The sequence below is a fragment of the Oryctolagus cuniculus genome, chromosome 4 (assembly GCF_964237555.1).
Source record: "Oryctolagus cuniculus chromosome 4, mOryCun1.1, whole genome shotgun sequence".
Lineage (NCBI taxonomy): Eukaryota > Metazoa > Chordata > Mammalia > Lagomorpha > Leporidae > Oryctolagus > Oryctolagus cuniculus.
In genome coordinates, this window is record NC_091435.1 from 79,280,794 (window position 1) to 79,297,042 (window position 16,249).

The 16,249-nt window shown below is 55.3% G+C and overlaps 1 protein-coding gene across 4 annotated transcripts in view; it reads left to right on the forward strand.

The window, feature by feature from the left end:
* The window catches only part of PDIA5 (protein disulfide isomerase family A member 5), an 89,884-nt gene that overhangs the window by 44,103 nt on the left and 29,532 nt on the right, over positions 1-16,249 (forward strand). For all 4 annotated transcript variants that reach the window (XM_008266835.4, XM_070072206.1, XM_070072207.1 and 1 more), the window contains exons 7-10: positions 1,925-1,985; positions 6,146-6,213; positions 13,762-13,853; positions 13,945-14,016. In XM_008266835.4, the coding sequence (XP_008265057.2) occupies positions 1,925-1,985; positions 6,146-6,213; positions 13,762-13,853; positions 13,945-14,016 (293 nt within the window). The remainder of the gene's footprint in view (positions 1-1,924; positions 1,986-6,145; positions 6,214-13,761; positions 13,854-13,944; positions 14,017-16,249) is intronic.

Here is a 16,249-nt window from a genome sequence, read left to right on the forward strand (position 1 = left end):
ATACCAGGGACTGGCAGTGGAGGCTGTCAGAAGCACAGCCTTGCCCACAGGCCACTGCAGCCTCCCACGGAGCATCCTTCTGCCCTATGAGTGCCTGTGCTGCCCTGGACTGACGTCAACCTTGCCGTTGGTCCTCATGACCAGGGGTTATTGGCTGAGCTACTTTATTCCAACTCTTCATTTTGCCTTTAAATTTTCCCATTGCCCCCTTTGAATAGGCGCGTGGAGTCCATGATGGGTGTGTTCTCCACTGCAGTCTCCCTGATCCGTGGTTACTGATTCTGTTTGCAAATGAGTGCCAGGACTCTCTAGTTATGTACACAAGGGTAAACTTTTCCAGAACTTGTTCTACAATGTTTAGATACCCACAAAAATGTGTAACCATTTTTAATCTGAGAACTGTTACGCAATATGCATCCGTTGTTGAAAATATAGAAAATACAGTTTAAGCATAGAAGAAAAGACAAGTCATTCCATTCCTTTCCATTGAGAGACACCCACTGCTGGTATTTTTATTGGCTTCCAGGCTTTTAACGTGATGGGTACATAAATATTTTTGCTCACAGAAAAGTTGCTAAATTCATGTGCTGCTTTGTAACTTGCTCCTCCCCCGACTTAACCTAACACGCACATCTCACAGTGCGTTAAATGTTCCTCCTAACACGCACATCTCGCAGCACGTTAAATGTTCCTCTGCCTCGTCAGTGCTGCCGGAGCCTTCCATTGTAGGGGACACGCCATCATTTATTTACCCAATGCCTCGTTGTTGCCAGAAAATCGTGTTTCGAAATGTCTTATTTTCCTTATTACTCAAAAGAGAAACACCCCTCATTTTCTTCCTTGAAAACTGGTGAGAGAAGCTTGTTTTAATCAAAATAGCTTCTGTCTCAGGCTTTGCTGCTGTCCTGGGAAGAGGCCCCTTCCCATTCCTCAGTGGCTCTGGTTAGAAGCAAACCCTCTTCCCACCTTACATACAAGTCTTGGCCATTCATGGCGTGTGGCCATTCATCATTTTACTTTTTCTTTTTAAGATTTGGTTTATTTATTTGAAAGGTAGAGTTACAGAGACAGACAGAAATCTTCCGTCTGCTGATCCACTCCCCCAATGGCTGTAATGACCAGGACTGGATCAGGCCAAAGCCAGGAGCCTGGAATTCCATCTGGGCTTCCTGGGTGGGTGGCAGGTACCTAAGCACTTGAGCTTCCTTCTGCTGATTACCCAGCAATTAACATTGCAGGGAGCTAACAGCTGGGACTCTAACCGGCACTCATATGGGGTGCTGATGTCACAGGCGATGGCTTAACCAACTGTACCACAATGCCTGCCTCGTTTATTATATTTATTTAACAGATTCTGTGTGCCCTGACCAGGTGCCAGACATTGTTCTGAGGGTATCACAGATACCAGTGACCCTTCTTGCTTGTCACTTCCTGGTGGGCAGGCCGGGCCTCATCCTGCCCTGTGGACACAGCCAGGGACTTGGGGGTAGTGGGGCTGGAGCCCAGGAGCAGACCGGCAGGTGCCAGTTAACCCCTGTGACTGCAGTGAGCAGAACCCCACTTGGCAAAGTCAGTCCAGCATGACCCCAGCAAGCCTCCTGTTCATCACATGGATGAGGGGCAGCCTCAGCCACAGCCTCGTGGGACAGAGAAAGCTCCATGCTGTCCCTTAGTGCTCCTGGGGAGCTGAAAGTAAGGCCGGAGCCTGGCCCCAGCACTCGTTCTCGGCAAGCCTCAGTTTCCCCATGTGTAACGTGCCAGGGCAGCCTGGGATAGGTGATCTGGGGTTCTTCCAGCTCCCAGTGTGCTGTGACCCTGCTGCGTGCTCCCGCCGCTGAGGGTCCTGGTAGGGGAGGTGGAATGGGAGGTGGCAGCCTGTAACCGCGGGGTGACTGACTGCTCTGTGCTCTATCTTTGTGCCCAGGACTTCAGACGGCTCCTGAAGAAGGAAGACAGGCCGCTGCTGCTGATGTTCTATGCCCCCTGTGAGTGCCCTCTTCCCCCTGGGCCCGAGTTAGGAGCTCCGTCTGTGGGTGGGGCGGGGGATATGAGAGGGGAGCTGGGCACCAGCCCCGCACCTCTTCTCCTCACCCCCTGCTGTCCACATCGGCTCTCTCACTACCAGAATCCGCTCTCCTCTGCCTTCCTCACCCCGACCTCCTCCCGCAAGCACACAGGTCTTTGCTTAGCTCCGCCTTCCCCTCCCCGTTTGCCGCCTCTGGCTGCAGGGACCTAGGCCCCTCTCCTGCCTGACAGAACCACACCTTGTTTACGGCTGTGTTCTCTGCAGTGCCTCACTCTCACTGTCCAGAGCCTGGCCTGCTTCCAGGGGTCGCCGCTGGGCCAGCCCTGACTCCTGCCCTCTGTGGCTGCCCCCCAGGAGGGCTGGGGGGATCAGCGCTGGGAGGAAGGACAGCACGGCTGAGATGATGACAACCAGAAGACTGGTGCCCCCAGCGAGCCGGTGGGCCTGGTCCAGGTCTTCACATCTCTGGGTCTCAGTTTCCACGTCTGTAAGGCAAGGAGTTGCATCGGAGCAGTGGCTTTCAGACTTGCTGAGTGCATTCACAGAAGTGAAGCTCTTTTATGTTGCAGTCTAGTACTGTACGCGTGTATAAGTTACAGGGAATCGCTGGAAACAGGCATTTCACAAAACCGTACTTCCTTACCACCTGCTCTTTACCAGATGTAGTGCACATCTGGTTTCCTTTTTTTTTTTTTTTAAGATTTATTCATTTATTTGAAAGGCAGAGTTACTGAGAGGCAGAGGCAGAGGGAGAGGTCTTCCATCTACTGGTTCATTCCCCAAATGGCCACAAGGGCTGGAGCTGGGCCGAGCCAAAGCCAGAAGCCAGGAGCTCCTTCTGGGTCTTCCACGAGGGTTCAGGGCCCCAAATGCTTGGGCCATCTTCTACTGCTTAGGCCATGGCAGAGAGCTGGATCAGAAATGGAGCAACTAGGACTTGAACCAGCGACCATATGGGATGCTGGCACTGCAGGTGGCGGCCTTACCCACTACACCACAGTGCCAGCTCCTAGTTTCTGTCTTCTTGAAAAATTGTTGTTTATTCCCACTACTGCCGTATCACCCTCTGAGAAAGTGTCCGGAGACTGCGGCCCATGTTCTGACCGCCTTTTTTTGTAAACGAGGCTTCACGGGCATGCAGCTATGCCTAGGCCTTCACCCCTGGGCTGTGGCTGCTTTTGGGCTGTCACAGAGAGCTGAGCAGTAGTGACAGAGATGGCAGGACATGTGGGGACCTGACGCTTCTGCCTGACCTTGGCCTGTACCTTCTTCCTGGTGACAGCAGCCTCCCCCAACCACCACCACTGACCCCCAAGGGCCTGCCTGCAGGTGGGAGGAGGCCCACTCCCTGTAGACCTGGCTCTGCACGGTAACCCTGGTCCATTCTCTTTGTTCATGTTGCCTGGTTGGCTTCACCCCTTTTCTTCTTGGAGGGAACTAAGTAACCGCCTAGCTGTGAACTGCTTCAGGGGTTCCCTTGCCTGGAGCTTAGTCTCAGGACTCAGTGTATTGGTGAAGTGCATCTGTCAGATGGGTGCATGTCCCAGGCAGTGCCTGTCCCGAGGAACCATGCACTCTCAGGGTGATGACATTGATCATGGTTCACTAGCAGCCTGCCCTGAGTGTTGATGCCACTGCCCCACCCTCATCCGGGCTGTGTGGCTGTGGCCCAGGCCCCTCGTCATAGCAGAGGCGTGTGCATAGTCATTATCTTGAGGCAATAGAAAGCCGGGGAAGGGGAAGTTAGGAGCCTTGTAGGTATCAGAGAACTTAGCAGGAGAGGGAGAATACTCAGGGTTCAGTTAAACCTGCCATGTAGGATCTGACTGGATGGCCTCCTGGGTCCCACGCCAGGGCTCTCCGCAGTGTTTAATGAAACAGACTCGTGCTTTTATTTTCCTAGTCCAGTGGAGCCCTCATGGCACCATAGTTCCACTTTCCCAGGATACACAGCAACTCCCACCTGGGAAGTCTGAGGGGACTCTCGTCCCTTGGTCACGTGCGGGTGACTGGGAGCCTTTATCTGTGACGGGCCCTGCTGCTGACTCAGTTACTGTTCACTGCACTAATGAGGAAATGAAAAGGCTGCCTGCTCTGACTTGAGGTTTGCCAGTGAGAATTAGTCTTCCCTCCCCTTGCCGCCCGGTTGGACCGACTGGAAGCTAAGCTCAGATGGCAATCACATGAGCAACTCTTTTTGGTGAAGGTAAATCGGCTGGGCCTGTAACTTCCCATTACTTCTCCATTACCTCCTGACCCTGTGGCTTCTCCACCCAGGGCCACTACTAGCCTCCACTCACAGGGCCAGATTCCTTGGGGAGGCCTGGCTGGTTTGGGGAATTGGGAGGGTGGTGTTGCCATGGGGTGCAGACATGCAGAAGGGAAGAGAGACCTCACCTGCAGAGACAGGTCAGCAGTTAAGCTCCTGATGGGTGTTTGTGTCAGTGGGTATCACTCCCAGGCCACTGAGCAAAAAGTGGATGAGAGGCTGCAGGTGGTTCCTTGGTAGGAATGTTTATCCCTGCAGGGGCCAAGAGGCCGACCTGAGGTCTTGTGTTGAATTAAGGCATCTAGGTGGGCACTGAGAATCCCCTGCCAAGGGCCTGGCTCCTCCTCCCTCCCCGGGTGGGCTCTGTCCTTCGGCCACGGGGCGGGTGCTTCTCTATATCACACACACACACACACACACACACACACGGAAGCTAGGGCTCAGGCAGCCTGAGCTCTCGTCCAAAGTCCCACGGTCAGTGAGGGCTGCGGGGTGATGCACACTCCTGCTCTTCCCTAGCATGAGGCGTCCACCTGGTACCTTCCTGCTGGAGCGCTGTCTCCTCCCACGAGGGGAACCATGTCCCCTGGCCAGAGTCACCTCCTTCCTTCATGCTCTGTGATGTCTGCTGTGGCAGCAAGGCCCAAAGAGAGGTGCTACTGGTCTGCCCAAGGCAGGTGCTATGGGCTGGCCTCGCAGCGGCCCCTTCCCTCCTACTTCTCCCTGAGTCAAGGCCTGGACTGGCAGTGGGGACTTATGCCCAGGGTAACGCGCTGGGGAGGGGTATTAGTCTCTTTGCTGGGCAGCTGCACTGCACCTACTCGGTGCTGGTGAAGTTGGTGAGGAATTTTGCCTTCCTTCTAGTTCCCTGGCATCCGTGGCTGCCCCACAGGGCAATAGGCCCTCCCTCTGATGTGTGTGACTCTGCTTGCGGCTGAGCAGGGTGTCAGCTCAACACAGGGTCCCATCTCTGCTGCCCAGTTTGGGTGAGAACCAGCTTGACACGTGTTGCTAGGCAGCTTTGGTCATTTAAAAAAAGCTGTCTTGCAGTAGAGCAGCTGTTAGAATTCCTGGTATCTGAGCACACACAGGTTCTTGTGTCAAGTGAGGTTGGTGTGGATACATGGCCCGCTGTGGTTAAGGGAAGCGGTGGGTGTAGGTCAAGGTCACTCTGAAGTAGCAGTGGATGTTTGGGACTTGGAATCCCCCACAGCTGGGTGGTGTCCCCTCCCCAGGAGAGGAGTGTGGCCCTGGTGGATCCCAGAACCTCGGCGGGGGCTGAGCCACACCCTCACAGAGTCCTCCCATGTCAGAACTAGCAGAGGGCCTACAGTTGTCTCACCCAGCCCCCTTCATTTGCCAGGGACTGGAGGTAGCTTGTCCGGGGCTGTCAACAGGTTGGGGACCATGAGAGCCCTGTTCCAGGCTCCTTCCACGGGCAGCTTGGCTGCCTCCAGTCATTGCTTAATTATCCTTGTTAATGGAAGGCTTGCAAGCCCCAGAAGTCACAGTACTTGCAGCCACACATCGTCTTCCTTGGTGGCGTCTTGCTCCGGCTCATTTGCAGCTCCTTTCGGCTGTGCCTCTGGAGGTTGCTCTGCCAACACCTGTTCTGCTTCCCTGAGTTATTCTGCACCTTGCTCTTCTCCTGACTGCTGGGCTGTGCCCTGTTGGGTGGGCTTTTCAGGGGCTGGGGACTCTGCCTCCCCCTCCTTGTGTGTCCTCAGGGTCTGGGACAATCCCGAGCACCTCCACTGGGTGGAAGACAACCCGAGGGGGAGGAAGGGCAGAGCGCAGGGGCCCAGCCATAGCTGTAACCACGTTTGGATTTTTCTCCTGCCCGTGCCCAGGGTGCAGCATGTGCAAGAGGATGATGCCGCATTTCCAGCAGGCCGCGACCCAGCTCCGAGGCCACGCCGTAAGTGAGGCGCCGGGTGTCGGCAGGCTGGGTGGGGAGGGAGGGTTTCGGAGCGCCGGGGAAGGTTGATCCTGGGGCGCCAGCCGTGTCTGAAATGAAGCCGGCTTACGTGGCGCAGACAGCTGCTCTCAGGGAGGGTGGAGAGCTCGCGCCGAGCTGCCGGGGAGCTGTCCAAGGTGGAACCCTGAAACAGGACACCAGCAAGATGCCGACGTGGTGGCGGTGCTGGGAGGCCAAGGGCCACGGGCAGCACCTCAGGGGCCCAGAATTGTTGGCCCTGGGCTCCAAAGTGGCTGAGGCAGTTGCTGGGGAGCCCAGTGGCAAAGAAAAGGGGACAGGGACCCTGGGGTGGGAAGAATTAAAGCAGATGGGGGCAGTGAGGGGGACAGGTATGTCCTAGCGGTGCCCACTCTCAGGGCACAGGAGGCAGAGAGGAGCTATAAAGGAAATGGCCTTCAGAGTGGTGTGCAGACCTGGCTGAGGAGCCCAGGGTCGGTCACTGGATGCTCGCTGGCATGGCTGGGACTCCGGCCCCTGGCTGGGCTGTTGTCTGCTGTGCCCTGTGTGTGTTTGGAAGCCCCTCCTCTGCACTGATGCTCCTGACCCCTGTGAGTGTGTGGTTCTGTAGCCCTGGGTCCAGTCACGTCTCTGGGCAGCAGATCCCCACGGCACGCCATCCTGCCAGACTAGAACTCCGTGTGACTATGCATGGAGTCCCGTTCCCCACCTTGAGCCACCCTGGAAGGCAGCTCTCTGCTTTCTGTTTCCATCCTTTGACCATTTTGGATCCATCATGTGCGTGGAACCATCCAGCATTTGTCCTTCTGCAACCAGCTTGTTTTGTTTAGCAGAACACTCAGGGCTCCTCCTTGTAGCTGGTGGTAGGATTTCCTTCTTCGGGGCTAAGTAATATTCCATTGTATTGTCTTTCCTTTCCCATTCATCTGTGGATAGACGTTTGGGTTGTCCCAGGCTCTTGTGCATGGCACTGCTGTGAACATACGTGTGCAAGTATCTCTTTGAGAACCTGCTTTGGATTTGCTTCTGCCCTGAGTAGCAGAGGGGTTGTGTTTTGGTGGCAGCAGGAAAACAGCTGCTGGGGCCCCTAGGGACCCTGGGGAAACCTTGCACCTTTTCTAAGGGTATCATTAGGAGGAGGCTTTTCCGGGGGCCTGGCCAGCACCCCCTGAAGGGAGATCTGAGGTCTTGAAACTGCATTGTGATCTTTATGAATCAGATACAGCAGTGATTAACCCAACGTCGACTTTAAAGCTTGACATGGCAGCACCTGGGCACGGGGTCTGCCCTGCTAGCTGGGTGGCAGAGAGACGGCACTTATTGGGGTGACGCCGAGGTCCTGCTCGGTTCTCACTGATGACTTTTTAGTGGCTTGTCTTGGAGATGCCTGGCCTCGGGGCACCCACACATCACTCCGGGGGAGTTTCGCTTCACATTTTGGTACCCCAGTAGATCCTGAATTTTAAGATTATTTAGCCTGTAGAAAAGACTTAATGACCCACAGCATCCTGCCTGCCCTGCACTCCCCGACGCGAGCAGCTACGAGAAGGAAACAGCTTCAGCCCCAGGAGATCATGACCGTCCCAGCCAGCCCCATCCACCAGAAGAGGACGTGATGCCTGTCACATGCTTGTCTTGGACCATCCTTGACCTCCCCCAGAGCTTGTCCCTCCACGTGCGGCCAGGTCCATCTCACTCTGCTTTTGTTCACCATCTCATCCTAATTGTGATGTGTGAGTTCCCTGGGCGCAGGAGCTGTATTCAGTTCCTGTCTGTTTCTTCTTTTTTTAAAAATATTTTATTTACTTATTTGCGAGGTAGAATTACAGATAGAGGGAGAGGCAGAGAGAAAAGCCTTCCATCTGCTGGTTCACTCCCCAAATGGCCGCTATGGCTGGAGCTGAGCCCATCCAGAGGCAGGAGCATCATCCAGGTCTCCCACGTGGTTGCAGGGGCCCAAGTAATTGGGGCATCTTCCACTGTTTTCCCAGGCAATAAGCAGAGAGCTGGATCAGAAGAGGAATAGCCAAGACATGAACTGGGGCCCATATGGGAGCTGGTGCTGCAGATGGAGGCTTGGCCTACTATGCCACAGCATCAGACCCATGATTCCTGTCTGTTTCTTCAGCACTTAGCTGGGCAAGCTCATAGCTATGTGTCCCTGGGACACACTGATGAATGCATGGGTGTGTGGCTTATCACTCCTGGGCATTCTTTAATTTAGAGAAGTTCCTTGCTTTTTAAAAAAAAATATTTATTTTATTATAAGCCAGAATTACAGAGAGAAAATGGGGTAGGAGGGGAAGAGGGAAATAAAAATCTTCCACCTGGTGATTCACTCCACAACGGCCAGGGCTAGGCCAGGCCAAAGCTAGGAGCTTCTTCCAGGTCTCCCACATGGGTGCAGGGGCCCAAGCACTTGGACCATCCTCTGTTGCTTTCCTAGGCACATTAGCAGGGAGCTGGATCAGAAGTGGAGCAGCTGGGACTTGAACCAGTGCCCACATGGGATGCCAGTGCCGCAGATGGTGTCTTTACCCACTGCACCACAGCACTAGCCCTGAAGATCCCTGCTTTTAAGGGAATTTGAGCCTTTGTTCCTGAGGACAGAGACACGGTGGGAAGGCTGTCTGGGGACCTTCCCCCATAGCCTTGGCTCTGTACAAGGCTTTTTGACAAGATTAACCAAAAACTGCCTGGATCTACGTCATCTGCCTGAGCAAAGATCTAGAAATACAGAAGGCACCGATCCCAGATGGGTGTGTGTGGGTGAGTGTGTGTGTCTGTGTGTGTGTGGCGGGGTGGGTGGGAGAAGGCATACTGGATATGTGGCCGTGAATGGGGCCAGCTCAATTGTGGCCAGGTATTTCTGTGTTGTGTGAACTTCTATTTGTTTGCTTGTGTTTTTTCTTGCTTGGGGTTGCTCTGTCCTGTTTTCCCTTTAGTTTCTTGGGAAAGCACCTTTTAAAACATTCTAACCATTTTCCAGCTACAGAAAAGGGGAAGAGCCCTGGCCATTGTGGGCTCCACCTGCTGCAGGAGGCCACTCTCTGGGACCTAGGCCTCCCGGTGCAGCCGCGGCAGCTCCCCAGAAGCCAGGGACAGGGCAAGACGGGTGGGGTGGCCAAGGGTGTCGGTGCTTTCTGCTTCCACACACAGAACAGAGGTGGGACTCCCAGGTGGACTGCTGTTCCCCAGAAGGCGAAAGCTCTCCCCTCCCCACTGCTGCCATCCGGCCCACTCCCTGTCTCTCATCTCTAAGCTCTCCCTGGCTGGCCGTGTCTGTGGCAAGGGTCAGAAATCTTCCTCTCTGAGGTCTCTCGGGAGGCATCCAACCAGATGATGTCATTCAGAATAAGGCAGCCAGGCCGGGGCAGGGATGCACAGCCTTTGGCATTTTCCAAACTTGCATCTGCCTCTTTTTTTTTTTCTGTCATTGACGTCTGGTGACTCATCGGCATCTGTCCCATCTCTTGCTCATTGACAGCCTCGGCAGCAGCAGCCATCAGCAAGCCCTTCCCCCACCTGCCTCCTCGTTATTGACGTCCACACTGAACTTTGCCTGGCCTCTGGTTAACCTCAGCTGTGATGGTCCAGTATGGGTGCACACACCATGAAATGGGGCCATTGTGGTGATGGCTGTGTGCAGACCAGGCTCTGGTGCTGGCTCTTGCTAACTGGCTGAGAGATCTTGGGCAAGATCTTCCTGGAGCCTCCATTTACCCATCTTTGAAATGGGGTTGATAAAACCAGCCCTGCCCACCTTACTGGTTTGTTGTGAGGGGCAAATGGGTGGGGTGTGGAAACTTCACAGATTGGGGACTGAGCCCCACCGGCCTTGTACTTGCTGTGTCTCCTGCCTGCTCCATGGGTGTGCTTGCGAGGGCTTGCTTTCTTAGTAGCACACTGGAGCACAGGCATGGTGCATCCTTTCCTTGTCGTGTTTCAGTGTGGCCTTCTGTGATCTTACCACATCTGCAGCGTCAGCAAAACGTAGCTCCGGGTGGCCTGAGCCATTCTCTTCAGCTCCAGGACTACACGTGGCGCAGCCTGCCTGACTTTTGTTTGGACTTCCCCCAAGAATCCCCAGGGCAGCAAGTCTGGAATAGATGGCAGGCACCGTGGGATCCTTCCCGAGTGGCCGGCTGCTCCCCTACCCCCACCCCGTGCCTCTGCTCAGGCATCTCCAAACATCTGCATGCCTGCCCTTCATGCCTCTCCTGCCCACTGTGCTGGCCGGGCTCCGGCTGGCCACATGGACCTCCGGCTGTCAGAGGCTTCCAGCTCATCTCCCTCACCTGTGGCTTTCTCTCTCCAGCTCTGCCTTTCTACAGCCAGCCGCCCACATTCATGGACTCCAAGTGGACTCCATCGGCTACAGATCCAAAACATTCATAAGAAAATGCATCTGTACTGAACGCATGCAGGCTTTTTTTTGGTCACGATTTCCCCAAGTAGTACAGCATTAATGATGATTTTTACATAGCATTGACCTCGTTTGTAGTAAATATTGTAAGTATCTCAGATAGCTTAAGGCCTCCTGCAGAATGTGTGTAGGCTCTATGCAGATGCAGAAACAGGTTTTGGGACTCATTCCCTACCCACCCCCTACCCCCATACCCAAGGACAACTGTGCTTAAAAAGATGCATCCGGGAGCTAGCGCTGTGATATAGCCAGTAAAGCCACCGCCTGCAGTGCCTGCATCCCATATAGGTGCTGGTTCAAGTCCCAGCTGCTCCACTTCTCGTCCAGCTCTCTGCTATGACCTGGGAAAGCAGTAGAGGATGGCCCAAGTGCTTGGGCCCCTGTACCCATGTGAGAGACCTGGAAGGAGCTCCTGGCTCTTGGCTTCCAATAGGCACAGCTGCACTGCATCTGGGGAGTGAACCAGCGGATGGAAGACTCTCTCTCTTTCTCTCTCTCTGTCTCTCTGTCTTTCCCTCTCTCCCTCCCTCTGCCTCTCTGTAACTCTATCTTCAAATAAATAAATAAATCTTTTTTTTTTTTTCAAATGATGCAGCCGGATGGCGGCTGCTTGCTCACCTGGGCACCCCCCCACCATCACCTCCTGAGTGAGGTCCTCATCTCCCGGATGTGCAAGGCCTTTCCCGCCGCAGCCCCAGCTGCCTTGCTCAGCCTTCTCCCTTCTTGCGCATCCATGCTGCCGTCCAGCTAGTAGGAGATGCTCTTCATTGCTTGGGCCACATCTTGTTTGTCTTGCCCGCATCTCCCCGTCCCGGAGCATCTGTTGAAACCTCACTCTCCCCTGAGCACGGGCTCACATGCTGCCCACACCGTGGAGCTGCCGTCCCAGCACAAGGGCTGGGTGTGAGCATGTCGCGCCAGCTGCAGAGCCCTGAGCACACCTGCTCAGGGTCAGGGGCTGCGGACTTATCTTCGCCTTAGTCTGAGACCAGGTGTGTGCCTCCTCCAGCTCCACAAACTCCAGCTCCAAAAAGTGTACATAGCTGTTAAAAAAAATACTCCTCTCGTTCACTCATAAATGCCCCCCAAATGACACAAAAGTGCTACAGAAACTCAGAGAATCATGCGTCCACCCCAGGCAAGGGAGCATTGGAAAGACTGCCAGGGTGGTGGAACTTGATGGCCGAGTCTTGGTGGTGGCAGGAGGTGGGAGTGGGCACCCTCGGCAAGGGGGAGCCCTGCAGGGCACCCAGTGGGGCCAGGAAGGAAGAGTCTTGCACAGAAACGTGGCCAGAGCTGCAGAGCCTCTCAGCCCCAGTAATGAAGCCAGTTTCTGCACCTCAGGCGTTACAGATCCCGGACGTGGCTTATCACACCTGTCCTTACCACCAGCGTGCAAGGGCTGCAGCTGCGGAGGGTGAACTTCAGAGAGGCCCCTGAGACTGCAGGGGGAAGACCTGTCCAAAGCGGGGCGTCAGGGCGCCAGAGCTGCAGCCACAGGCCGGTGCCGCTGCTGTGCCGAGAAGGCAGGAGGTGGGCCAGCCTCCTTGCTGTGCAGAAGTCTCAGGCTGCCTTGTTCCTGGGAGACTCGAGAATCAAGACACTAGCAGGTGTACAATGAAGGGTTTTGCAAGACAGCAGGATTTAAAAATGAGATGGGGACCGTATGGGCTGTAAGTTGGATTTTTTAGCCTGTGTTCAACGGAATCGGAAGGTTTTGTGCAGGGAAGTGATGTAATGAAAGAGAGGATGCGGACAATTAATCTTGTGGTGAATGTGCACTGACATTAGGGAGATCAATTAGGAGAAAGAACTCTAAAGTAGATGAATGTTACTGGAACAGGCTGAATCCGTCTGGGAAATGAGCAGAGAGGCTATTAGAGGGCTCCAGGGCTTCTAGTAAGTTCTATTTCAGGCATATTCTGCCTGCTTTCTTTGCAGCATCCCCAAATGGGCTGGGAGAAAGAAATGATGATGCAGCAGGCACTTACTGCGTGCCTGTTGTGTGCCGGGCATTGTGCTAGGCGCTTTAAGGCTGTTGGAGAGACGGCTCAGCTGCTTCTGGGGATGCAGAGGCTGGAGGCACAGGGACTCCCGTCCGCAGGAGGACTCGCTGGGAAACAAGGAATGTGATGGTTCCTGAGCACTGGGTTTGCGCTGACAGCTCTGGCACGGACACCCCAGGGGTGTCTCTTCAGAGCCTTGTGGTCGCCTCCCAGCGAGCACCCTCTGCAGGGGTGACGACTTGCCCATGCTCCCGGGACCTGGAGGTGGGCACAGGCTTCTGGACCCAGTTCCGTGTGCACTGAGGGCCCTCTCCTTTTCCTCCCACTGCGCGTCCTTGTGTACTGTCCAGTACCACAGCCTCTGCTTTCTTCTCGGCTGCTGGAGCTGCTCCTGGCGCTTTGAACTTCCCATCGCCTGGCTTCTGTGCCACTCTGCTTCCAGCAGCCCTTGCCTATCGCGGGCCCCTCTGGCCACATGCACCTGTGAGAACAGACTCCCCATCCTCCTTTCTGCTGCCCCCTCCAAGCCCTGGAGCCGTGACCTGCCTCAGGAGGGGAGGACTCTTAGGGGACCCTGTTCTGTGACGACATCCTCCCCTCCGATTCAGGGGCGCTGTGTGTATGGACTGCTAGAAGGTGATGCTCGCAAACTGGAAAGAGCTGGGGAGGCACAGCGAGGCCTGGCAGGGGGAGGAGAGCCACGCAGTGTCCAGGGCGACATTGTGCCGAGGCTGAGGGGCGTCTGAGAGCACCCTGGTCACATTGGAGAGAAGCAGAGCAGAGTGCAACCAGCGTGAAAAGGCCTAAGGTGCACTGGGGGGCAGCGGCCGCACTCCCAGCTCGGTGGTGGGGCCGTGCCTCTCCCTGGGCCTTCAGACCTTTGCTTTGCTTCTGGACAGTCCAGAGGGAGCAGCCGGGCAGAGCGCAGCCTCTTTTCTGGCTTTGCCCAAGCTCTTGGCCATGACCCCCGCTGCCTCCGCCGTACCTGGCTATGCACCAGGCAGGTTTTAACCCTAACACCTTTTTCTGGCAGTGAGGGGTCACAATGGGATGTCCACAGGGCACGCAGAGGACAGGTTGCTCTTCCTTTCCTCTCAGGTCCTGGCTGGGATGAACGTCTACCCCTCTGAATTTGAAAACATCAAGGAGGATTACGGCGTGCGGGGCTACCCAACCATCTGCTACTTCGAGTAAGTCCCCCGTCCACCCTCGGAAGCGCCCGCCCTCCCTGCTGGCACTTGCATCCCCGCTGAGCCCACGTTCTGTCTCCACACTTCGCAGGAAAGGGCAGTTCCTGTTCCAGTATGATAACTACGGGGCCACAGCCGAGGACATTGTGGAGTGGCTGAAGAAGTAAGTCGGACATTGGCATCCGCGGTGTGTGCCGAGGGAGGGGCGTCCGCCTGGGGGCAAGGCTGTGCTGGGAGTTGGGGAAAGAGGATGAGGAAGGGAGAGCTGCCTGCACGTCCATCCCTGGGCTGAATCCAGGCTGGTGTGCGATGCAGGAGCCATGAGGATTTGGTGTGCCTTGGGCCTGGGACAATCAGACCCTGGCTGGAGTGCTGATGTGCTGGGCCCGCCTAAGCCTATCAGAGGCTTTCTGGAATCTTCTCACATCCCTCTGGCAGCCTCTCTCCCCCTGCCCTGCCTATCTGACAGAGGTGTTTCTTACCCAGGGTGTCATGTTTGAGAGAGGTCCCACTGCAGGGCCCTCTGAAAATAGGATTGTCAATTGAACACTGATTTCACACACAGCCCTGAATTAGGTGCTGTGCAGCGGCTGAGAAACATTCTAATGCCGCAGAGCTGCCGAGTGCTGTATCCCCCTTCTCCTCCCCACAGACCCTGCCTCGCAGCAGCCTGCAATCAGATCCAGGGGCCACCAAACCCCTCTGCCGCCTTCCGCCTACTCCCTGGGCCCTGACCCTGCCAGCCTGCTGCCCTGGCCCCGCCCCTCCTTGCCCACTTCCGCCTCTCAGCACCTTCCCAGCCCTCACAGAGCAGCCCCCAGGATGTCCAGCTGAATTCACCCTGCCGTGGTGCTCACCAGTCCCCGCTGACTCATGTCCTTGGACTAGGTCTTGGATTATGAGCAGCTGATGTTTTGTGACCTCTGCTTTGTGGCTGACGCTGTTCCGAGTGCCTTGGGTGGGTTCTCATTTAATGTTCATTGTAGTGCTTTAAGGAAGCTATGGCCATCCTGCCTTTGTGAACAAGGAAACTGAGGCATGGCAATGCAGTCACTTGCCCGAGGTCATGCAGCCAGGCCTGCGCCCAGAGGCAAATCCTGCACTCTCACAGCTGCCTGCAGCCAGCACAGGCTCCGGGGCTCTGCTCAGAGCCTCTCACCCCAGGTCACCAGCCTATGGATGCCATTGTCCTTGGGACTTGGTGTGCAAACCCCAGAGTTAAAGAAGTCATTATCCCAAGAACACAGAGGTTGAAAATGTGTATTTTCAGAATGGGAAAGAAAGGTGAATTTTGTACTTAAAACACACACACACACTCCGGACACAAACTGTGTGGTTTCTGAGGGTTGTGAATCTCTGTCTTCCATTCTGCTGCCCTCCGCGGGGCCCAGCAGGTGAAGCGCCAGGGCTAGCACCGGGTTTGCATGGCGTCTTTTTCCGCACGTCTCCGTGCCCATTGACTGCAGCGTGGTTTTCAGCCCCGGCCCGGGAAGGCCATGCCTCATTGTCATGCACTCATTGTCTTAACCTGGGCTTCCACTTCCCCGTTTCCCTTTCTCCTTTGATAATAACGATAAAGAGCATGTCTTCCCCTGCAGCCAGACGTACCTGGCTCGGCTTTGGGAGAAGCTTCAACAAGTAGCAATCTCATTTGTCACCAGAGCATAAAATCTGTCTGCTTCCCTCCCCTGCTCTAACCTTTTCTGGTTTCAAAACACCCTCATATCTTTCTGGAGGATGAGGCTTGGTTTAAAGAAAAAAAAAAAATCCTTGGGAATTGCCTGCTCTCCCTAGAGGAGGGGAGCGCATCAGTGGGGTTTCTCAGACGGGCTATTACCTTCCCACTGGCACCTGCCGCCCTGGGCACCTACCCGGCTACCCCTTGGGCTCTGCCAAGGCCTGCCTGGGCCCCAGGGCTGCCTGCTAGGGCTGCCCGGGGCTGGCTTCTCTCCATCCTGTCGCCTCACCTCCTGGGGATGGAGCCCTGGTCAGTAGCCACCGCTTCATCCATTGCCTTCAGGCTGAGAGGGTGATAGTGACCTGCGGGGAAGGACCCCCACCCCGGGAGCCCTCTAGGTTAGCCTCATGGCTGCAGCCACACCCCCAGTGGGGCGGGGCAGTGGGAGACCTGATAAAGGACACCAGGAGCTCCCTGATCCCACGCCCCAGCAAGAGCCAACAGCGTCCCTGCTGCCAATTGGCTTCTCTCTCTAAAAAAAATTTTTTTTTCTGATCTTAAGAATATTCAAGGAACATATGTTTATCCTAGGAAAAACTCAAAAGTGTAGTTAAACAAGAAGTCCCCCGCCCATTTCCCAGAGATAACTCGTTGTGATATTTTGGTGAATTTCCGTCCAGATTTCTCTCCTACACATGGCCCGCTCTGCGGGTGGTTT